The sequence below is a fragment of the Phascolarctos cinereus genome, unplaced genomic scaffold (assembly GCF_003287225.1).
Source record: "Phascolarctos cinereus isolate Bilbo 61053 unplaced genomic scaffold, phaCin_HiC Scaffold_726;HRSCAF=1367, whole genome shotgun sequence".
NCBI classification, from domain to species: Eukaryota; Metazoa; Chordata; class Mammalia; order Diprotodontia; family Phascolarctidae; genus Phascolarctos; species Phascolarctos cinereus.
The window spans coordinates 204,613,553-204,639,538 of record NW_027556098.1 but is presented as its reverse complement, the minus strand read 5'-3'; the positions used below and the strand labels follow the sequence as shown (position 1 = coordinate 204,639,538).

Sequence of the window (25,986 nt, the reverse complement as noted above, 5' to 3'; positions counted from 1 at the left end):
CTTTTAATTTCCTTGCTTCAATTTTCTATCCTAAATTCCATTTTATTTTCCCCTCTATTTCTATACCCTCTTCCTGGGGCTGAGCCACATTGCAAATTGAACTGGAACTCTGTGACTAAGCTCCGAGGTCCTGGGAAATAATATTTCTGATGAACACCTGGACTACCAAACTGATGTTTTCAGTAGTGGATCTATGAATAAGGCAGAGTTACTGTCATGTCCTAAAGAGCAGGACTGCTAATTCCTCAGACTAAAGGAGTTTGCCAAGGAGGAGGCTAACTCTGCAAATATGTGTGTGTTCCAGGGAATCCAATGTTTGCTTCTGTGCATGAGGCCACAGAATGTTTTCCTAGAACCCAAACTTCATATATGTGACATCATGTTAATATGTTTAATAAAGTGAGAGTAACTGAGGTTAGGGGTTCAACTTGAATGATCCCCAAAGGTAAACTGCTGAAATATTTTGGATGACTTAATCAAACTAAAAAAAAAATGGATGTCCATTTGAATAGCATCATGTCAGTAACTTCTTAGATACACAACATTAGAAAACTAGATGCAAGTATATTTATAAATATAAACATATAAACATATATGAATGTAAATAAATATATGTATGTATGTATACATATATGTATATATATATATATATATATATATATATATATATATATATATGTATATGTATGTATATCAGCTAGGTGGTGCAATGTATAGAGTACCAAGCCTGGGGTCAGGAAGACTCATCTTCCAGATTGCAAATCTGACTTCAGACTTTTACTAACTATATGACTATAGGCAAGTCACTTAACCCTATTTGCCTCAGTTTCCTCATCTGTAAAATGAGCTGGAGAAGGAAATGGCAAATCACTCCAGTATCTTTGCCAAGAAAATCCTAAACAGGGTCATGAAGAGTTAGACATAGCGGAAATGGCTGAACAAATGCAAAGAAAAAAAAAGAAATACACACACACTTAAAACTTCTTTCATTGTTAAATTAGAGAAATTATTTTTCTCATATTAATAACAAATTATTGAATTAGTACTAGGGTTTTTCCCCTTTCTATTTCCCCTTTCTATTTCCTCATTCAGAAATCAGCCCCTGTAGGTTATTCAGAGAGCCTTTGAAGTACATTCAGGGCTGATAATGAGATGAAAGCTTGGGAGATACTTACCCAACTGGGAAAGTTTAGATCTGATCAAAAGGTAAAAAGATTTTTAAAAAATTAAAAAAAAAGGTAAAGAGATTTTGGTCCAATTAAATTCTCACGCATTGTGTTTTAGCCAGACTGGTCTGAGTGGAAGTGGATACTTCTTTTGTCTAGATTATCCTAGATAGGGGTAGTCTGGGCAGAGATAACTCTCTTTGTCCAAGACTGAGTGATCAGAGTCACACCCCCCAGCCTTTCATTAGAATAAGCCCACCTCTCATTATAATATTCATTATCTCATTAATTGTTAACCAATCAGAGTTGATTGCCATCTGTCCAGAACACTCATTCTTCCAAGGGCATATAAGTATTGAGAAGCATGTTATGTTTCATCTTTAGTTTATAAGAGATGGCCAAATGACTATCCTTTCATTAAAAATTCACTAGCCATAATTAATAAATGATTAATTGCCCAGAAACTATCTCTCAAGCACTTCACACTTCACACTAGGAAGTTTACTAGAATGTTTTCCTTGTGATTTTAATAGAAGAGAAGTCATTAAAGAATAATGAAAGAATTTTTTATTATTTTCCAACTTTCACTAAAGTCAGTATCAGGATTACATGCAATAGCAATTGACCAAAAAAGATTGTTAAACAGATAAGGGCATTATTAGAAATATAAACTACTTTATTAAAAAATGTGTTTCGTGTGTGTATGTGTATGTGTATATGTGTGTGTGTGTGTGTGTGTGTGTGTGTGTGTGTGTGTGTGTGTGTGTGTGTTCCCCTCCAAAGCAGTGTGATGCAGTGGACATAGCTTCAGGAGGACCATGGTACAAATCCCAGATCTGCTACTTGTGAGATATGACCCTAGATAACCACTCTATCTTTCTGAGCTTTGTTTTCATCTTATGTAAAATTGGCATGTACAATTATGTACAGAGGACTGTTGTGAAAAAAGTACTTTGTAAATTATGAACTTAGAGAAATATTATTATAGTGGGAGAAAAGTATGTAAGAAAACATGGCAATAAGTTGCTAAATTCTGCTTGCCTTAAAGGTATAGTGGAAAAGCACTGAATACCAATATAAGTTAATGCTTTAGCTCTGCCACCAGCTCCCTACATGATCTTAAACGAGAACATATTTTTAGTTCTTTAGGTCTCAGTTTCCTCATCTGTAGAATGGAGATGGTAGAATTAAATAATTTCTAATGTTTTTCCTCCTGTAATGTTCTGATTCTATTCTCATTTAAGTGCCTATTTCCTTTCATGCTACTCTAGTTGCACAAACCATAATGAAAGAATTAAAAATTCAATTGCATAGCTGCATTTTTTATTGTTAAGATGTTACCAGGAATTCCATGATAAATAGATCTCTACAAATTTATAGTTAGTAGAATTTAATCTTCAAAATCCAACACTTTGTATTTTGTATATCTTAATGTGATTATATCTAATAAATATTTATGACACAATTATTTATAATTAGGATGTCTTGAGGAACTACTGAAGGCTAGCTCACCATTAAGCAAGCAAGGGAATAGGAAAACAAAAAAGACACTCAAAATCCTCAAAATGATAATAGAGGAAAATAGAACACAAAAAAGGAAAGAAGTCCAAAGCAAGTAGAAAGAATAGATAAAACAAAGTCAAATTTCTAAAAGAAAATGAGTCATTTGCAGAAGTGTGCTGGGGCTAGCTTGTCCCTGCCCATAACAGCCAATTGTTAAATTATCAGTGTGATTATTTACACCATGGCAAATGCTACACAAATCAGGGCTTGGAATTGTTTTGTTGATTGCTTACATTTAAGAAAGTGATGGATATTAAATGTAAAAGTATGTCGAATGTTTTCAGAGAACTGGTTGTTGAACATCAACCAATACATCATCGATGCAAAGAGCTAATGCTAATATTTCAGGGAATTGCAGACATGATTAAAGATTTGAGGAAGAAGTAATATCTGACTTCAAAGATTCAAAGACTACCATGGTGAGGAGAGATTAGACATTCTGCCTGGCCTTGGAGGGCAGAGCAGTGGGGTTTGAGTGGAAGTTGCAAAGAGGCCAACGTCAGAGGCTGATGTCAGGAAAAAACAATTAGAACTATCCAAAAGCAGAATGGTCTTGGTCAGAAGGCAATGATGATGATGATGATGATGATGATGATGATGATGATGATGATGATGATGATGATGATAATGATGATAATGATGATGATGAGGAGGAGGAGGATAGCTAACATTTTTATAGCATCTAATAAATTCTAGGCCCTGTGCTAAGACTTTACAAATATTTGATCCTCATTTGATCCTCACAATAACCCTGCAAGGTAGGTGCTGTTGTTATTCTCATTTTACAGTTGAGGAAACTGAGGTAGTCAGAGGTTAAGTGACTTGCCCAGGGTCACACAGCAAGTAAGTGTCTGAGGCTGGATCTGAACTCAGGTCTTCCTGACCCCAGGCCCAGTGCTCTATCCACTGTGTCACCTCAATGCCCTGTCGTAGTTTCCCCCCTCAGTGGAGGTCTTCAAGTAAAGGCTAGAGAGTCACTTGTCTGATATATGTTGTAGAGAAAATTCTTGTTCAGATACGTTTTGGACTAGATGAACTCTGAGGGTCCTTCACTTCTGAGATTCTGTGAAACAAAATGATGATCTACAAATGTTGAGTGATTTGGATGGAATCTCTTATAAGAGTCTTTAGAAACCCCAAAGAAGCAATTATCTCATTCAGTGCCTTTGCCAGCTAAGACCCATGTACATTAAGCTACCATTTACAAGTGAATAGTAAGTTAGAGCTCCAAATGGTTGTATTGTCCCTTATCCTATAGCATCAAAAGACTGCCCATTTGGGGCTAGAAGGGAATTTACAGACCATATTTTCCAACCCCCTCATTTGATAAATGAGAAAAAGGAGGTACATGGTGATTCACTGACTTGTCAAAGGTCACATAGGTAGTAAGTGTCTGATGTGAGATGTGAACCCAGGTCTTTCTGACTCCAAGTCTAGCACTCCATCAACTATGCCATAAGGAGATAAATAAACTGACTTAAGGAAACAACTTTTGTATCTGACCATCTTGACACTCAAATTGGTTAAGATATCAGTAATTCTACTAAAAATGCACAAGTCATTATTAAGATTCCCCTTAGCTAAGGGGAGTCACTATTTCAAATGAAGAAATTACTCATAGAGCATCACTGAACCAACACAGAACAGGAGGATAGGAGTCTAGGGACAGTCAAAGAAATTTATGAGTACCCTTTTGTTTTGGTGCTTTCCTCAGTGCTTTCACCTGAAGCATTGTAGCATCAACAATCTGCTTAGAAATGGGTCTTTATTAGGGAATGAGCCTAGGATCCCAGACAAGAAAATGCACCAGAGGAACAGAAGATCAGGGGCTATAGCATTTCAGGTTTGAGGCCAAAAATAAGTCCTTGGGGCATATTAATTCTCCATGGTTCATATTTTTGAGTGAGAAGTAAATATAGAAACAAAAGACAGAAGTGTGGTGAAGTCTTGTGGGACCTGAAACTGGGACCTGAAACACAGACCTGGCAACATCACTCTTCTTTCCAATAAATTCCAATGGCTCTTTATTGCCTCTAGGATAAAATGTAAATACGCGGTTTGACATTTAAAACCTTTGTCAACTTGGTTCTAACCCATATTTCCAGCACTATTATTTATTCTTTTTCTTCATGCACTCTGTCATCAAGTCAAACTGGCTTTCTTACTGTTCTACAAACTTCATCTGCTCCTGTGCCCACAATCTGAATATACTCCCTTGTCTCCTTTGCTTATTGGAATTCCTTCTTTCATTCAAAACTCAGCTCAAACATCATCTCCTACATGAAGTGTTTCCACAGTTTCCACTGCCTATCTCTAATCTTTCCCCCAATCATGTTTCATATATGTGTATGTGTGTGTGTATACACACACACACACACCACACATACACACATTGTCTTCCGTAACTCCCTGAGGGCAGGGACTGTTTTATTTTTGTCTTTGTTCTCCCAGAACTTGGCACAGTGCCTGAAATTCTTTATGTGCTTATTACATTATTATGGATTGATTGACTGCTAAGTGATCTGTTGGACTCACCATAAAGGTGACAGCAGCTTGGTCAAGGGAACTAAGAATATGAACTTGGAGTAGTAGGGAATGCTGTTTTCCAAGAATTTATGATTAGGATTCTTCAGAAGCTCCTTTGCAGGCCTATAATCCTCTGTAGACCAACACTTCTTATACTTAGAATTCCTTTCCTAAACTATAGATTTTAGTGAGAATCTCCTAATAAATTATCATCAATTTGCATTGGCAAATAGTTATTACAATCATGTTTAAGACAGATATGTTTTCAATTAGCTTAGTTAATGTCTACAGAATGCCAAAATAGCTAGCAAATTAGTGAGAAAATATCAATTAACCACTTATGTCTCCAAGTAACTGATTTATTCTTTCCTTTCAGCTGACTAAAGTGACCAGTTGTTCTGCCATCATTCAGGAATGGCCTCAGTATAATGGGTTTTCTTTAGGTCTTTGAATGAATGTAGATTGCACATGATATATAACTTATGAATATCCCTGAGAACACAGATAAATGATGGATAGATAAATCTACTACATAATCATTATATACACACACACCCTGCTAATAAATACTGTTTTCTAGAGATATCCTACAACAGTTTAAGGGTACTAAAGTTTAACATAATTTCATTTTCAATAATATTTCTAGTGATATTGAATGTATGATTATTTTTTTAGTGCCAAACTTTTAAAAGAAATGTAAAAACCCAAAAGTAGTAAGTGAAGATGCTTTCTAGAAAGGTTCTACAGATTCCAGAATTTGTCAATTTCTTAAAGTTCTACAGCTTTTAAGATGTGTGAATTCTTTTCACATGCAAAAATATTTCCCCAAACTGGCAAGTGTCTTTAAAGAACAAGCTCTGCTTCGTGAAGAAGATATGGAAGATGAAGGAGATTGCCTGACTGATTGAACTTCCCCTGCATCCTTTAGGACTTACCTCCAATCATCTTTGGATAAATTTGCCAATATGTTCATTTCTTCCTCTTGCATAAGCCTATACACTGCACTCACGTGATGATTTTCCAGGACAGAACGATCATTATATAAAATGGCAACATCTGACCTAGGTATAAAAACAAACATACATAAAGGTATTAGAAATAGTATTTTAAAAATTCAATATTACAGGTGCCTTTTAATGTGACTTTTCCTTCATGATGAACATATCATTTAACCCTCCAAATGTTGCAACATTTGATGTGATTTCCCATATCCTAGTTAAAAATATGTTAAAATGTGTCAGTTCATCCCACTTTCAACCTGTAATCAAAATACTTTTTTTTGTTAGTGTGTAATTTCATTGCAAAGCACCTTGGTGGATGGAAAGCTGACCTTGGAGTTGAGAGGTCTGAGTTAAAATCTCACTTCCTATATACACTAGCTATATGAGAAGGTTGGGAAATTCATTTAACCTCTTCATGCCTCATGTGACTCTCTAAGAGTATGTATTACAGGGAAGCTGCCAATCTTCACTGGTAAAAGTTATTCACCAGTAGGTCCCTACACCAAAGAAACCTGAACAATAGTAGTAGTAGACAAATGTGCTGAAGAAGCAAAATTTCTATAAAATTTCTTCACTGTCAATAAATACACAAGCATTCTTTTTGGTACCTCCACCTAGGTTGGACAGATTAAATCTATATTTCCTCCCACAGACCAAAGCTTTCCTATGGTACTGCATGCATCATATAACATTTGTGATCTTAATTTGATTTTTTCCTATGAATATGGACATGTTTCAACCTGCAATGTATAAAACAGGTGACAGCTGTACAGCTGTTAAATAAAATGAAGAATGTAACTTAAAGTCAACATAAATCCCTAATATCATTCACATTAAAGATCAAGAACTCAATACAATAAGGGGTTTGGTCCTCATGGGTGTGTTCATGTCACTTGAGCATCAAATCAAATCATATAGTATTACAGACATAAAATGTTGGAATTGAAAGGTGTCTTCGTGATCAGCTAAATAAACCCTTCATTTTACAATTGACAAAACTGTTAAGTCCATAGATTTCAGCTTTACTTGTGCCATTCCTTTCCATCCATGGAAAGGTCGTGGAAACCATTATCATCAATTCTTAGCAGGTGTAGCTGAGCAGTGAAGCAAGAAAGTTGAGTCTTTAGAGTATGTTGTTATTATAAGTCTCAAAATGTTAGCTTCACTTATAGTTAAGCAAGAGTACAAAATCAGATTCTCAAAATCAAGTATAAATGATTGTTAGATAATCTGAACCATTTTTATCACTATTTGAACAGATAGTGGAGAAGTTAAATGACTGTAGTTTCAGCTTCATCTTAAACAAAAGCTACTTCTCCAATTCTGGGCTATGAAATGAATCCTACTCGCTACATGCTACAGTTTAGCAGTATTGTTTCATGTAGTATCATGAAAAGAATACAAGATTTGTAGTCAGAGGACTTGGGTTCAAATCCCAGTTCTCCTTACTATGTATGTGACTTTGGGCAAGTCTCTTAAACTCTTTAGACTCTGGTTCCCTCATCTTTAACATGAGGGGATTGGACCAGATAACCTCTAATGTCTCTTCTGGTCCTAAATATATGATGCTTGGCTTCATTATTAAGTAGCATTTCAAATCTGATATTGTAGAAGTAATAGTCCTCCACTTGAGCTTCATGTAAACAGAAATCTTTCCTAGGAAAAATCATCACCAAAGGTCAGCCAGTAGTCCCAAAGTATAGCCCAGGTTTTTCATACGTGTGTATCTGTTATTGAAACACAGGTACATCACACACAGAAGCACACACGTCCTTCCCACCCACCCCCTTCCTCACAAACAATTTTTCTGAGACAAGCAACTCACAAGATCTCTATAAATTCCAAAGGGAAAACTAGAAAGGTGATTTACCCCCATTAAATGTACTAAATATTTTTGCCAATGTAAAATTTTTATCAGTGATCGATATCTGTGATTGATAATTGAAGTTTCAAATATGAAATGCATGTTCAAAGTCAGAAGACACTTTATCTCTTGGCTCAGAGCCTTTTTACCAGCTGTTCCCAATGCCTGGAACATTTTCCTTTCTATCTCGTGACTTCCCTAGCTTCCTTCAAGTCCCAGCTTAAATACCACTTTCTACAGGAAGCCTTTCTCAATCTTTCTTAATTGTAATAGTAATAATAATAATAACAATGATAGCTAACATGTATATAGCACTTAATATGTACCAGGCATTGTACTAAGCACTTTACAAATACCATTGCATTTGGTCCTCACAACAACCTTGGAAGGTAGGTCCTTATTTTACAGATGAGAAAACAGAAACAAAGAGAGGGTAAGTAACTTGCCCACGGTCATGGTGTCTGAAGGCAATTTTGAATTCAGGTTTTCCTAACTCTACCAGGGGTGGGGAACATGTGACATGAGACCACATGTGACCTTAAGGCCACATTTGAAGACCTAGAGGGCCACATGTGGTCTCGAGGTCACAGGTTCCCCACCCCTGTGGCCAATGCTCTATCCATGGTGCCACCTAGTTGCATCTAGTGCCTTCCCTCTGTTGATTATTTTCTATTTATGCTGTATGCAGCTTGTTTGTACACAGCTGTGAGTATATTATCTCCCCAACTAGATTGTGAGGTCCTCAAAGTCAAGGACTGTCTTTCACCTCTTTTTGCATCCCTAGGACTTAGCACAAGGCCTATACATGTGTGCTTAATAAATGTTTATTGACTGGTAGATTGACAAGTATGTCATCACAATGAGAAAGGACTTGTATTACAGAATCTCAAAGAACTCTAGAAATTCAGAGTCGGAAGGGACTTCAGTGGTCAGCTAGTCTAACAAGTAGCTGAATTAAAATCCTCTCCACAACTTCCCTACCAAGTGGTCCTGCATCCTTTGCTTGTGGCCCCACTATTTCCACTTTTGTGATTGTGAGGAAGTTTTTCCTTACCTCAAATTTAAATTTTCCACTTTGTAACTTCTACCTTTTGCCCCCCTCTGGAGCAAAACAGAATGGTCCTAGTGCTTGGCATTTCAAGCCCTTTTAGATGTGCCCTACCTTTCCAGGCTTATTGTAAATTTCCCTCTTTCATGTATTCTAAGGCCCAGCCAAAATGGCCAATTGATATTCCCTATAAATTAAATTCAATTTCTCCCAGTCTCGGAATGCCCTGCATCCTTAAAAGTACCTCATGTCTGTTGAAAGAATGAAGTCTAATTTCATCTTCACTTGACAAACCCTAGAAATACAAGAAGGCTAAGTATTCTCTTTTCTAGGCCAAACATCCTTGGTTGTTTCAACAGTTGCTTATGTTATATGATCTCTGGTCTACTTGACACCCTGATTATACTGTCTGGATGTGCTTGTCAATGTCCTTTCCAAAATGTGGCACATAGAAATGAAAACAGTACTTCACATATGATCTGAGCAGGTCAGAGCACAGCACACAACCTTTTTTGCTCTGCACAACATACTTATCTTAATGTAGTTTGAGTTCACTGCACTGATTTATTTTCTGAAAGTATATAAATTAGGAAAAGCAAAGTTTATTGTTTCCGAAGAAGAAATGTTGGGAGGCAAGGGGATTTCCTGGTGGAAAGTATTAAAGGCTTCTCATGGGCTGGCTTCTTCCTACATCTTCAATTATTTCCTTTTATTAGTTCATATCAATTTAGAAATGTAATGTTATGACCAAATAAATATTGTCCGTTATCGAAGACTCCTACTACTTGCCATTGAATTACTAATCATAAACCATTTTTCTCCCATATCGTGAAATAGGTTTCAAATGAACCACACTCATGTATTGTCTTCCTCCTGTTAGAATGTAAGCTCCTTCAGGGCAGACTATCTTTCTTTGTGCTTGTATTTGTATTCCCAGCACTTAGCACAGTGTATGGAACATAGTGAGCATTTAATGAACACTTGTTAAATTGACTAAAAAAATATACCCCAAATCATAAAACCCTTACTATTGAAACACATAATGCAGTCTTTGATAGTCAAATATTTGTGAAGAACTGATATTCTCTTTATAGGGGACATCCACGCAAAGGAATAACTTAGAATCCCAGAATTTTTAGAGCTAGAAGGGACCTTAGTGAATAGTTAGCTCAATTTATCCAGTTACCTAATTTTACGCATTAACAAATGGAGGTTCAGAGAAGTTAGCTTAATTTTCCCAAGTTCACACAGATAACTCTTGGCAAAGCTAAGAAGTGAATTTAGCTCCTGTGCTGACTTCTACTCCAGTATTTTTTCTACTACATATCACTGCCTCTTGTGGAATGGGATCTATTTAGTTCCATGAACTCAACTGTCTCCAGGAGGACTTTCAGTTCTCCACTGTATGACCACACCACGACAAATGAACAACTACCCTTCTCTGTGTCTTAATGGATTTAAATTTCCAACAGACCATTATGCTTTATTAGCTTTGTAATGGAGCACTGCCTTCCCATTATCCCTGCTATTTTTCCTTACCAGGTTATTTTATAAAAACAAAGAAGGAGGAAGCCTTTATGGATTAGCAGCTAGACTAGTGCTGATGGAAATAAAAGCCTTGCAAGGGCATAGATATTAGTGATGGCTGAGTCAAGTCATCAAGCATTTACTACAGTGTGCCAGTAAATATGTTAAGCTCTGGAAATACAAAGAAAGGCAAAAAATAGCCACTATCCTCAAGGCTCTAATGGGGAGAGACAACATGCAGTCAACTATGTACACCCAAGATATAAACAGGAGAAACTGAAGAGAAACTCAGAGGGAAGACACTGACATTAAGGGGATTGGGGGGTCAGCAGGAAAAACTTTTTGCTGAAGATGGGATGGATTCTGTATCTGTCACAGTATCATTTCATCAGTCCCTGCTTCTCTCCCACAAATTAGATACTTAGCTCAAAATCTCAGCGTTCTTCTCTGCCTTCTAACCCTTCTCTTCTACGTTTTCCAATAGGCCTTGCATAGTGGGTAGGCTCTTTCCATGGTGTTGGTTGCCCTAATGCCAGACTTGATATTGAATGTACACCAAGAAATAAATGAAAGGAAAGCTAAGATCCATCCTCCTCATGCCCCATTAGAAAAATGAGGGCCTTTGGTATAAATAGAATGCTCAGAGTCTTTCATCTAAGACTTAGTTTCCTCAAGTCTAAAATGAACTAGTTAAACTAAATAACCTTCTGCTCTTCCATTTTAAGGCTATGTGACTATGACTGTCAAAAGGATGAGTATACATTCAGTGCATACCTATAATAGGCATCCTCTTTTAATATTTTGCTCCTGACTACAAGTTTTAAAAAAAAATACTTGTTGAAAACCAGAATTGAAAGCTAATACCAAGAATACTACAAAAGAAAGGCAGATATATAGTGTTTGTTCAAGGCAGAATGAAATAGAGCTGGCTCAGGTAATATATCCCTGTTTATTTCTAGTCTCTCACTGACATCATGGGAAAATCTAAGATTTCCCACACAGAAAGACACACACACACACACACACACACACATAAATATGCATATAAAATTTCTTTTAATGCACACCCTGTTGACCCACATAACTAATCATAGCAGTTTTTGTCAGTGTTACGATGTGATACAACTCCAAATGCCACTGTATCTTGCTTTCAGAAACAAACAGAAATTATTTTGAAGGGCTAGATTTAGTTGTGGAGAAGTATTGGGCACTATTGCATCTCATAAATCTAATAGGATCCTGCGAATAAAGTGCCTTTAGTGGTGGTGGTGATGGGGAAAACTTTACAATGTTCTTGACATGCTAAGAAAATAGCAGGACTCCAAGCAAGACTCAGTATCCATGGTAATATATGACTCTACAGTCTCATCTGAAAAGAGGAAATTATTGCCCCTTCCTTTTTCATTTTGCTGCAGTTTAAGGACTTCATGATTCATATCAACATTGACTTCAAAGCCAATTTTTCAATTAGGTTCCCAAGCACTTGACCTCTCATTCATTCATTTTTAAGCATGATGGAACTGTGAAGCCCTGAATTGTACATTCCCAGTTTCATGAGGTTTCCACATAAGAAATGATCTAACTACAAATGTGGAGACTGAAAGCAGAGTACAATTCACCAGACTTGGACTTATCAATATCAAGAAGGCTGCTTTTTAGGTGGATAATGGATAGAAACTGAATCTGAAATTTCACTGATATCGGGAACTCATGGATAGAAAGAAAACTCCTTCTATCAACTTCAGGTTGACACTTTTATTGCAACTTTGAGTCTTAGAGAGTCACCTAGAAGACTGGGAGGTTAAGTGTGACTTGCCAACGGTCATAGGTATGTGTCAGAGGCAGCACTTGAACCCAGGTCTTCCCGGCTCTGAGGGGGATATTTCATTCAATACTCAATAGTGCCTCTCATATTTAGGTTCACATTTAAGTAGATAGACAGTAGACAAGTAAAAGTATAAAGCAGTACATGGTGTGTGTGTGTGTGTGTGTGTGTGTGTGTGTTGTGTGTGTGTGTGTGTGTATAGCAAGAGGGAAGAAAGGGAAAATAATGCTCTGCCCTTCCATTAATAGCAGATGTGGAGTCAGTCTTCACATGATGTTTGGTCTAATGTGTAGGAACTGAAATAATTACCCACATGAAGTGTCTAATCTTTCTTTCTAGAAACCTAACTGGTAAGCAGTTAAGAGATAGGTAAAAACAAAATAAAATACTACTTTGTTTCTCCTCTAACACTGAGTAAGTATCTTACCAAGGTAATATTCAGGAATATAACTGCTTCATTTTCATTTAAATTGACCAGAATTTCTATCTCATTAAAAACACCTATCTGATTGTATACTAGCTATGCTTATAGTCCTGTCTCTTTTTCTGTTTTATTTCTTTGTTTTGTTTTGGTTTTTTGTACCTGTAGTTTAAATATAACATTCATTTGTTCATTGGTTCAATCAACTTTACATTTGCTGACTGTCTGCAATCTGTAAATTATTATAATGGCCACTGAGGGGAGACACAAAGAAGATATAGCCATTGTCTTGCATGAATTGAGAGCCTAGTAAAGAATTTTCCTGAGTTCAAATCTGGCCTCAGGCACTTACTAGCTGTGTGATCCTGGGTAAGTCACTTAACCCTGTTTGCCTCAGTTTTCTCATCTGTAAAATAAGCTGGAGAAGAAAATGGCAAACCAGTGCAGTACTTTTGTCAAGAAAACCCCAAATGGGTTCAGGAAGAGTTAGACACACTGACTGCTGTGTCTAACAACAACAAAAAGGAAGAGAATACATACTCTTCTAAATATAACCGTACATAAAATATGATATAAAATAGTATCAGAATTCAGAGAAGAGAGAGATTATTTTCATCTTGGGAAACCAGGAGGGAAAGGCATATGAGTTGAGATAACAGATTTATAGCTAGAAGGAAGCTTAATGATCATATCTAGCCCAATCCCTTCATTTTGTAGATGAGGAAACTGAGACCCAGAGAAATCCAAGCAGGTTTTCCTCTATATTATACAGCGGGTTTTGAACAAGGGGTAGGAATTCAAAAGCTGAATGGGACCATACAACAGCCAGAGACTCAATATTGTGAGCAAAAGCAGCTGGGTAAAGAGGCAGCAAGGTGGCTTAGTGGATGAAATACCTCCCTGGAGTTAGGAGGGCCTGAGTCAAAAAAACAGCCTCATATATATACTGTATGACCCTGATCAAGTCACTTAACCCCTATTGCCTCAATAAACAGACAAACAAAAAGAACCTCCCACCCCCAACCAAAAATTAGCTAGGTAAGAAAGCATGGGATGTACTTAGTAAATAGTCAAATTTGACTGAACACGGGACGTTTGTTGAGTAGTGGTTCCGTTATATATATTTTGCTTAATAATGCAAAGTGGGCAGTACAACAGATATCATGTATCATTTCTCACAAGGTTATTGTAACAACTAATTTTAGTTCATCTTTAAGTCACTGGCTGAAATGAGATGAGGGTAAGACAAGGGAACCTGGGAAAGGATGAATGATTTCTTTAAATATTACACATATAGGATAACATTTTAATCATAATAACTGGCAGATTAGTTCCTTAAATTGTTTAAAGTGTTTAATGTGCATCATCTCCTTTGAGGCTCAGTACAATCCTGTGAGATTGATAAAAAATTAATTATTATACTCATTTTACAGTTTGGGAAACTGAGGCTCAGAGAAGCTTGCCAGTGGTCACACAGCTGGTAGGTATCAGAGATGATGCTTTGAATCTAAGCTTATCTGATTCCAATTTCAAAATTCTGTACAGAATGTCATGCTGCTTCATTATGGAATTGACTAGTCATTCAGTAACTAAGCATTTAACAAGCACTTACTCTTCTCTAAGTATTATGCCAGGGAAGGTAAAAAACAGAAACAAAAAGAGATCTCTCATGGGTCTCACGAAACGTAATATTGGAATTCATCAACCAAGACAGATTAGAAGCTATAATATTGGTTTCCAAATGTTTCAAAATCACTCTACTATGCTTTGGCCAGGCCTCATTCAGAGTATTGTGTTCATTTCAAGGTGCCACATTTTAGGAAAGGAAGGTCACTGATCGATTGAAACATCTCCAAGCCTCCAACTATGATGAGGAGGAGACTTGAATACTTGTCACATGACCATAAAGAAACTGTGGATCTCACAACCTAGGAAAGAGAAGATAAGATGGAAATGATCCTTGTCTTAAACTATCTAAAGAGGGATTTGTATTTTGCTATTTACTCCCAGAAGGTAAAACATAAATGTGGGCAGTTAAATGGAGGCAGATGTCAGTTCTAGTAAATGTAACTGTCCAAAAATGGAACATTCATCCTTTGGTGGTAGCATATTACCTGACATTGGAGTTTTTCAAGTGGCTACTGGGTGATTAGTTGTCAAGGATATTGAAAAGGAAAGGAGTTGGTAAGGAAATAAGAAGCTAGAATAGATAATCTCTGAGATCTCTTCCAACTCTGTAATACTGTGATTCTTTGAAATATGGAATTCAAGATAATGAACATTTCAGAGGGGGTGGGTTTAGTTTTGAGTTTGTTATATTTCAGGTGATAGCAGAATAACCAAGTGGAAAGTCTCAGTACATGGATGGAAAGGTGAAATTGGAGCTCAAGAGAAGATCAGGAATAAGGTGTCATCCATACAGAGGTAGGTGACTCTCCCTGAGTCTCTGTTTCACCCTTGTTTCAGTTCAGCCAGTAGTTTATCCTGCACCCAAACATAAGCAGAGCTGGAGAAAGCAGAGCTAAAATTGGTCCTTGTGCAGCTACCCGAAAGTTTCAGTACAGAGGAACATGGGGCTGAAGACTGAACTTTAGAGAATGCCCCTATTTAGGGAGCAAAGGGAAGGCTAGGAATTAACAAAAGAGACTCAAACTAGGTAATAAAAGCACCACTCAGCTTAACTAAATATAAATTTATTACCAGATAAGAGGTAGCATGGCATGGCTGATAAGAGATGTGGTTTCAAGTTTTCTATCTGCCACATGCTGGCTGTGTGACCCAGTATCAGGTACTATGCTAAGTCTTGGGTACAAAAAAAACAAAAACTTAACAGTCTCTGCTCTTGAGTAGCTTCCATTTTGTGACTGTAGGTGGGTAAGTGTGGGGGCACTGTTATTATTGTAATAGACTTACCTGGTCTGAATATGAAAGTTGTTGGTGGTCCCTGTATGCTCATAATCATGGATGGCAGCTGCAAAGACCATCGCTAAAATTTCCAGTTCATTGAGCCAGTGCTTGTAAATAAAAGGAACATTCAATTATCTTTTGGGTAATGAAATAGGCATCAATAAAGAAATACAAGGATACATCATATGGTGTTATAGAACATATAGTTATCTACTAATTTTTAATTTTCTCTCTTCCTATGCTGGGTCTATAAAAGAAGCATATTGGATACTCCAAGGTATTAGGTATTACAGAGACAAATGAGTGATAGTTGATTTGGAAGTCTTTAATTCAGTCACTATAATTGCATAGTCTTTCTGAAGTAGACATTGTGTTGTAGCTAAAATATTAAATCATCCATGCTTTCTTAATTCAGGCATTAGCCACATTTTTTAAAAATCAAATCCATTTCACTTCATTAGATTCCAACATAAACCAAACTTTGGGATCATAACCACATTTTACTGCAAAATTCTCTGAAGGTTTTATAGCAAGATGACACAGTCTCTCTGTTCTTTTTTTTTTTTAAGTCTACTTGGCTCTACAATTAAAATACATGGAGGAGTTTTTCTGGCTTTCAGATACTATGCTAAAATATGGAAATACATTTTGCTTATTTCTCCACTTAATAGAACAAACAGGAAGTCGGTGTGATATAATAGCTTGACAGAGAAGTAATGGACTTAGTCAATAATAAGTCAATTAATATCATTTATTAAGTGCCTACTGTGTGCTGGGAGCTGTGCTAAATGTTAGGGATATAAAAAGAAGTGAAGACAGTTTCTGCCCTTAAGGAGCCCACAAACTAACTTGTATATATATACACATACACACACACACACACATGCATATATGTGTGTATATATACATATATGTATATGTATGTATATATACATTATATATATACAAATAAGATATAAATAAACAAGCTGTATACAGGATAAACAGAGAATAATTAAAAGAGAGAAGGGACTAGAATTAAGAGGGATTGAAAAAGGCTTCCTGTAGAAGACATACAAAAGAAGACCTGTTTTCATAGACGTGGCCAATGTGAAAATTTGTATTGCTTGACTATGCACATGTTATAAGGGTTTGGTTTGTTTTTTCACTAGAAAAGGAAGGTGAGAAGAGGAGAAATAAATGCTAATGAATTGAAAAAATTATATTATTTATATATGTATACACATAAATATATATACATATGCATATACATATACATATATATACACATATACATATATATATATATGTATATATAAAAAGGAAAGAGTTCTGATTGATAGTTCAGAAGGATTTACCATTTTATAGCTGTATTACATAGGAGAAGTAATTTTTCTTCTCTGGATTTCAGTTTTCTCATCTGCAAAATGGAACTAGTAATATTTGCTCTCAGTACCTCAAAGAGTTGTTTGGAATAGCAAATGAAATTATGCATGTGAAAGTTACCTATAAATTATAAGTCAGTGTGTACATTAAGATTAATATCATTATACATATTAAGTTTCATATTAATATTAAATGTAAAAAAAATCACATTGTTGAAGGACCACCAGTACTCCCACTATGAGAGCAAGGCATACACACACACACACACACACACACACACACACACACACACACACACACACACACATCCATATGCAAACATACATATATGCATATATACACACATACATATATACATATATTGTTATGTATGATAATTTTGCATATTGATATGTATGGTAATATAGGACAGACACAGTAGAGAAGTTCCAAGATTGTCTGTGGAGCAAGAATATCTCAAAATGATTGAGCAAAGCAAGCCTTTTTGTAATATTGGGGGAATAGGATCAAAAGATGGGAGGATAACATCAAATGATGGGAGGTACAATAGATAGATTAATACAACTATAGAACTATTCCTAAAATTGTCATTTTGTGAAATTGAAAATTGAATTTTAATTCTATCTTGTTAAGACTTAAACTAGATTTAGGTCACAATTCTATTCTTGTGATTCAGGTAACCTCAGGTCAGGATTCTATTCTTGTGACCTTGTATCTCTACCTTTGTCTTTTGACTTGTACCACCACCCTTGTAACTTTGCCCCTTACCCTCATTCGAGAGAAACTTGCTTCACCTAAAAATCAAGCTGGTTTAATCTAAGCTGTTGTGACAACTGCCATTTTCCCTAAATCCCATGTCTTGTTTGTGATTGAGGAGGTTTCAAAAAGGGAGGTCCAAATATTAGAATATCAAGCTGATACGAGAGGCTACTTTCTAGTCAGTCAGAAGAAGACACAGGTTTTGCTCTGTCATTTTGTTGATCACTATAAAAGACCCTGTCAGCTTTCACTCAGGGTCAAATGGTCATTGAAATACATTGACCTTATTTATTGGCAATTGCTAGTCTTGCTAATAAACTGACTGGAATTTTGTCTATCAGAATTTCTTTCATGACAGTATTCAAAGGTGAACAACTAAGGCCTAGCAATATCTGTGGGAGCTTCCACACTATTCAGAGAAAGGTAAAATATTAATGGAAAAAAGAATTGTCAAATGTTACACAAGAAAGTGGTAGACTTCATTGTTCTTTTTAGTGGGAAGGGCTTTCCCAAAGTCCTCCAGAACTATAATGCTTAAACTACCCACAGCCCTTTGCACTAAGCTTTCAGAAGGACTTAGAATCTAATGGACTTTGTCTTGATCCTACAATTTACTATTTTGTGCTTCTAGAACACCAGCCATTAGTCAAGATGCCAGGAATATTCTCATTGCCTAAGAACATAGATTCAGCTGTAGTCCAACTTCTCTGTTTATAGAGCATTTCCGCTTTGATGTCCCACTTGGTACCTCAAACACGATGTGTATAAAGTGGGATATCCTGTCCAGTCCCTATTTATGACACCATTTTTTGTTTGAAATATCAATCATGTTTGATTTCTCCTCCTTCTAGTGTGGTTAATTGGATATCTTTGAAATGAATATAGATTTCATTATGGATGTTTTGTAGTCAACTAGGGATTAGGTAAAATTAGTAAAATGTCATTTAAAAATAGGAACATTTGAGAAACTTTTCAGTGAAAGGGTATTTTAATTTTTACTTACAACTTCACTAATGTGAAAATATGTTTAATGGGTATGTAAGTATAAAGCCTATATCAGATTGTGCGCCGTCTTGGGGAGGGTGGAGGGGAGGAAGGGGGAGAAAAATTTTCAACTCAAAAGCATATGGAAGTGATTGTTGATAAATCAAAATAAATTAATAAAAAAAAGACAAAAAGACAAAAGACAAAGACAAAAAAAAAGAGTATTTTTCTATTTGAACTTAGGACTTCCTAACGACAACACTGGCAAACACCTCACATGAGCATGTTTCCTTGTTTCACGTCATGGTTGAAGTTGATATTAAGTAGATCACTGAACAATGTTCTTTCTGTGGTTATATCTGTCATAGACTCAGATTGGAGCATTTGAGAATGATTTATTTCTATCGATTTAAATGATTTTTGGAAATAAATAAACAATAGCCACAGAGAGATTCCATATTCTCTGAATCTCTCAATAAAAATCCAGCTTTGCTACCTACAAAATAAGTGACCTTAGGAAGTCATATAACATCCCTGAAGTTTGCTTTCCTCATCTATAAAGTTAGCATTGGATTAGATGTCTTATAAAGTACTTTCCAGTCATAAATATGTGACTGTATGATGCTAACTGTGTAATTTATTTTTCTTTGCTTCTCTAACACATAGCATTGTGCCTTGCACATCATACAAAATCAATGTGAAAACATTAAATTGAATTCCATGATATTTTACTTGTATTTATATTTGTTTTTGGTCACCACATCTGCCCACAAGACTAGGGAATTAAACATTTGCTGGATGAAGCAGTTTCTGGGTTCTCTCAGTCATTAGTTGCAGCTACTCTTTTGCATTGATTAAAATTTTCTATGAAATGGTGATAGAGAGATCTTTATTGTTTGCCCATTTCCTGTCTTTTTCAGAGTCAAAAGCTTGTTTTATCAGATTAGGTTGGAATAGTTATAATTGCATAAAATCTCTTCTCTTTCCTCTCTTGTAATTTGGCATTAATTTTGATTTTGTTAGCTAGGCAATATCTGAAATAAAATTGATTCTGTTTCTTCCTGAGATATAATTAGTTTCTGGTGCAAAGCAAAATAAGCAGAGCTTTAAATAATATACAACTAATTCTATATAAAATGGGAAAAAAACAACAACCACAAAAATGTTGCAAAATTACAGAGAACAGTCATGATCTCAAAGAAGAGTTGTAATAAGTAGGAGAGAGACCAGAAGGAGGGAGACAATTCAGAACTGAAAATGCATTTTTAAAAAACTAAATAGTTCAACAAAAACAGAAAAAAAGAGAAGAGCTGTGAGAACCTTATGCACACTACTTTGTAGACATAGGAGGGCCACAGGTATAGAACACTGCATATAATTTCAGATTATTTTTTCAATTTATTAACTCACTGTGCTGATTTTTTTTCTCTTTTTCATTTTTTTCTTTACAAAATTATTTCTTATATGTTATGGTTCTCTGGGATGGGGAGATATAGAAAGGGGAAATGTAGGTGAAATAAAAATCAAACATTATCAATAAAATATATTTTAAAATGTATTATCAGTTTCATTTTTGTGACAGTTCAGTGTTTGCTACATTCAATTCTTTCTGGTCCTCTTTGGGAAAAGTAAATATGCAGGATAATAAAGAATGAAGCTTCTAAATTGTCTTCATCTGCTTTCCTCTTTCATTTCTTCATCATGAACTTTTTTTTCAATACAGTCTTTGCTGAACTCTTTGGTACCCATATACTCATTGAAGTGTTCAAGCATAAAGGTAGATGCTGACTTAGTTTGACAAGGATATTGTCAGGTTACTTAGAAGATTTTCTTATTTCTTTGTACTTTCTGGCAGATGTTCAACATAAATTGCAATTATCCTCATGGTAGTATTTTTTCTCATGCTCATCATGAGCACCACAGTCAAGATGACTCAGATGTCCCATGAAATAGTACTACTTTTTGCCTTTGGGCATATGATGAAACAAAAATCCACCATTTCCTTTATTTTCTCACAAAAGGAAAATTTGTGATACTCCATTTCTTTGTAACTTACTTTTTATCTTCTGGTTTCATTTATTGTAAGAATTTCAATATTGATGGGGTTCAGTTCCTTCAACTCATTGGTCATTGGACAAAAATTTGCATTAAGAGTACAAACAGTTAAACTAATGCTTTTGGATGGTTAAGAACCCTGCAATTCTTTTGTATCCTTTTACACCCCACTGCCAGTTTCATTCTACAGGAATGAAGGCCCTTTTATACATTTATCAATTTCCTAGATTTAAAAAAGCACTGAGTATCCAACCTTCAGGAGATAAGCCATTCTACTTTGCTAGGCTGGTCCTTGGATAGGAAGCCACAGTCAATTCACTAAGACTGGAACTCAAAGCTGTTCTAGCTTTTGTAGGACCTGCCAGAGCCTATGTTCTACCAGCAAAATCATGGTCATGTTTGTGTCATGATGAAGCATTGCAATAGAAACTGGAGCAGAACTTTGGCTGAGAATCAATCAGCTCTAACTAGGTAGGAGAGTTAGAGTAGAAATTTCCTTTGCCCAAACGATTTTCTATAAAGAAACTGAAACAAATCATCAAACATATAAGATGAATGATAATAATGAATATTACTGAGTTTGTTGGTAGGTTCACATCAAGCAACATGCCTTAAAGATTTTCAATCCTGCTTGTCTGAGGTTCTTTATCTGTAGAAGAAAGGTACCTGGACTAGGTGGCCTTGGAGGCTGCTTTCAGCTCCAAATGAGCCTGTGAACCTAGTAATTAAAAGAAATGGGAACAACAGATATTTCCTTTTTTTTTTTTCATAACAGATAGCATCCTAATTCTGCTGTTCACTACCTATGAAACCTTGGCCAACTCTCTTCACCTTTCTGGACCTCAGTTGCCTCACCTGTAAAATGAAGGGATTATGTGAAATGATCTCGTTCCAGTTCTAAATCCTTTGATCTTATGTGTGGTTTATAAACATTGAAATTAAAACAGGTGAAGACATTGAAAAGCATTTTCAGGAAAACTGTTAACAGACTGCTGTATATGGCTAGTAAGCAGCACTATCTGTATATAAACCTAATGAGAATAAAAGAGAATGTGGTACTGTGTGTTCCTGAACTCACCCTGGGACTGGATTTCAAAAGTTTCAAAGCCTTCCTTTCTCCCCCATGGATTTTTGTATTCAAAGTAGAGCCAGCAATCCACAGGTGTGAGCTATGGTAAAGGTCTTTGGCTTATGTCAATCATATTGAGACAATAAAGAACTGCACTGCATAAAACAAGACATTTCATGGGCCATTGGCTGTGAACATGATTAGCTAGGCATCTGAGTTGCACATCACTGTCACCTGTGCAGAGTCCACAAGTTAATAAAGTAGCAAAAGAAATGAGTGCTGGTGAAGACCATCCCTCTGTCTGTATGTTGTGCCATCAACTCGTGGGCCTGAAGATGTCATTCACGATGCTAACAAATGGAAGAACAATGACTCCATTAAAGGCTGTTTCAGTCAATGGAACTAGGAGCTTCTTTGACATGACAGGCTATATTAGTCATCAAGGAGGGAAGTGAGATGTTCCATAAATGTCACACTGACAGTCACCTTGAAACTGCAAGCCATTAATTCTGGCAGTCAGGCAAATGACCTAAATCTTGTCATTGTCAAAACCCAAAGAGTTTCTTCTGAATAGATGAATTTCTTCCAAATTAATAATATTTCTAAAGCATCTTCCCCATCTCAACCCAGTTCATCTTCAACAATCCCTTGTAAGATTATAGGTACTATAATATACATTTAATAGAAAAGAAAATTGTACATACAAAGCTGCAGTGGCTTGAGATTGTTAAAAAAATGTAATACAATAATGTAATAGAATTCTACAATTTGATTAGAATAAATATAAGGCTGCAAAGTAATTTGGAAAAAAACATTTATGAAATAGTACAAAAAAGCACAATAAGAAGAATGTGGTACACATTGTGGTAAATCAATAAATTGGTTGACAAGCATTGATTTGGCATCTAGTGTGTTCTAGACATAATATTCTAAGCACAAAAAATGAATATGAAATTGTCTCTTGACCTTAAGGCGCTCACATTCTGATGAGGGAGATATTACAATGCAAGGCCATAGGAAGACTGGATTTTATCTTGTATGCGAAGTGATATAGTCAGACATGGATTTTAGGAAAATCATTTTGTCAATTGGATAGAGGATTAATTGGAGTAGAGAAGGAGTTGGATCAAGGTGGCCAATTGGGAGATTATTGCAATAGTATAGGTGAGAGGCAACGGAAGCCTAAATTCAAGTAATGCCTATGTGAGTGGAGAGAAAAGGATGGATTCTAGTGATGTTTCGAAGATAGAAATGACAAGATTTTGCAACCAATTGGACACATAGAGTAAAGGATAGTAGGACTCAAGGGTAACATAAAGATTACTAACTTGAGTGATTGGAAAGATGCTAGTGTTCTTGACAGAAATAGGAAAGCTCAAAAGGAGGAGAGTTTTTTGGTAGGTAGAGGAATACATTCTTTTCTTAATATTTTGAATTTCAGGTGATTACAATGCATCCAGTTCAAAACATACAGTGTTAGTTCTATTGGAGATACTACAGTCCTTCCACTCACCCACGCTCAAAACATAAATATCATCCTGGACTCTTCACTCTCAAGGGAGTGACACCCTTAATTAACTCTTACTCTGAATGTCTAATCAGTTGTCATTCCTGACTAAACAACATCTCTCTTATTTCTCACACAACTAGGAAGTACCAAGTATCTGAGGCCAAATTTGAACTCAGTCCTCCTGACTCCAGGGCCATTGCTCTATTCACTGAGCCACTTAACTGCCCCCAACTTTAGTCATTTGTACTGATGTTTAGGGCAAAGTTTCTAATGAAATATTTAGCTGAAAAATACAAAGAAGTAGAACTGGGGCTGGACCTTGGCTCCTGTGACATCTCAACTTAATGAAGCCAATATTTGTTCTTCCTTTCCTTTTTCTTCCACTATAATTTTCATTTTGCTACTCTTTTCTCATTTCATACCATTCCCCACCTCCCACCCCCCATTCTGCAGAGGTACCAAACTCTGGTTTGTTTCAGAGTTTACTTCTGCAGTCATTAAGTGAATTGATAGGTAAGGCACTGATAGTTTTTCCGTTGCAACTTTAAACCCAAATTCAGCAACAAATGTACACTTTCAATTATAAAAATCAAGGAGAGGTTGTATCTGGTGTGGTCACTGTTCAATACGTCATGGCGCTCACATCAAAAACTGAGTAATCGTCTCAATTTTTAGCAAGGTTACATTTGAGTTTGGGGATTGATCACTTAGGCAATCACTGGATAATAGTAATTCCCACAGTAGTTCAAGATTCTTGTTGCGATTTGGGGTGTGTGTGTGTGTGTGTGTGTGTGTGTGTGTGTGTGTGTGTGTGTGTGTGTGTATAATTCATTATCATCATTCTCTTTAGGATTCAAGGTCAATCTGTGATATGGTCCTGGGTTTCTGTACCACTGAAATTTCTTAATATTTCTCACTTCTTCCCATGCTGTCCTCAGGATATATATTTTTCTCATTTATCTAAAATGTTTTCTGGGAAAATTCAAGCTATATAGTTTTGTTCAGAGTTCTGACTTCTTCTTTTATATCATTATACATATCATGGGGAGAAAGGGGAGAGTATGCTGCAGACAGCTCAAATCCTCTCCTGAAAGCCTTTTGTCCAAGTAATTGTAAGCATTTTTGCCTTAGTAAGATGGGCAATTCTTACAAATTAGGGCTTAGTTTATTGTTTTTTACTGATTGTTTAGACTTAAGAAAGTGATGGATTCGGCTGCGGCCGGGGAGGGCTGAGAGCATCGCGGTCAGGTCTGCGCGGTGTCGCGGACTAACGGCCGCCGGAGGAGCCCCGGCCTGAAGCAGAGACCTCGGGCAGTGGACGGAAAGGAAGGAGCTGAGCCATGGAGGGCAGCGGAGGCAACAGCAACAGAACCTCGGGAGGCCTGGCGGGGTTTTTCGGCGGGAGCGGCTCGGGGATGAGCTACTCGAACGCAGATCTGGCCGGGGTCCCCCTTACTGGTATGAGTCCTCTGTCTCCGTATTTAAATGTGGATCCCAGATATCTTATACAGATGAGTTTATTTTACCCAATGGAGCCAATAAAACTCGGGGCAGGTTTGAACTGGCATTTTTTACCATTGGAGGATGCTGTATAACAGGAGCTACATTTGGAGCAGTGAATGGTTTGAGGCTGGGACTAAAAGAAACACAAAAGATGGCCTGGTCCAAGCCAAGAAATGTACAGATTTTAAATATGGTAACCAGGTAAGGGGCACTATGGGCTAACACTGTGGGCTCTCTGGCTCTGCTCTATAGCGCATTTGGTGTTGTCATAGAAAAAACATGAGGTGCAGAAGATGACATCAATACAATAGCAGCTGGAGCCATGACAGGAATGTTATATAAATGTACAGGTGGTCTTCGTGGAGTAGCAAGAGGTAGTCTGACAGGACTAACCCTTACTAGCCTGTATGCATTGTATAACAACTGGGAGCACATGAAAGGTTCCTTGACACAACAGTCACTTTAGAGCTTATAATGAGAACTGAATGGATAGAGGACAATCAAAAGTTCCCCAGGTTGATTTGTAAAAATCAATTTGGGGCAATATTCTGATCTACCTACATTTAGTATGAAAAAAAATAACAGGATCTTTTGTACTGTCATGAAGATCACTGGCACAGTTTACCAGGACTGGCACTTCTTCCAGCCAGTAGTGTTGGAGCCAAAAGCATCTGATGCCTCATTGAGTAGCACAGTCATCGTTTTCTCCTTCGAAAACTTTCTGCTGCATGTCCACTCTCCACTACCCCTGAATTTTTGAAATAAGACTTATTCCCAGATTCACATCATGTAATTGTCAGCATCATACCCACCAAGTTAATTCATTTAATGATTTATTGTGAACTATAATACACTGCTTTATTTCCAATAAAGAGTGTTCTAGAACCAAAAGC

The 25,986-nt window shown here is 36.5% G+C and overlaps 1 protein-coding gene and 1 pseudogene across 4 annotated transcripts in view; one reads left to right on the top strand and one right to left on the bottom strand.

Annotated features, from left to right (window-relative positions):
* The window catches only part of PDE1A (phosphodiesterase 1A), a 462,055-nt gene that overhangs the window by 73,940 nt on the left and 362,129 nt on the right, over nucleotides 1-25,986 (bottom strand). For all 4 annotated transcript variants that reach the window (XM_021006389.2, XM_078146948.1, XM_021006391.2 and 1 more), the window contains 2 exons: nucleotides 15,855-15,955; nucleotides 6,191-6,316 (listed from right to left, as the gene is read on the bottom strand). In XM_021006389.2, coding sequence (XP_020862048.1) covers nucleotides 6,191-6,316; nucleotides 15,855-15,955 — 227 coding nt within the window. The remainder of the gene's footprint in view (nucleotides 1-6,190; nucleotides 6,317-15,854; nucleotides 15,956-25,986) is intronic.
* Nucleotides 24,900-25,857, top strand: LOC110221685 (mitochondrial import inner membrane translocase subunit Tim23 pseudogene; annotated as a pseudogene).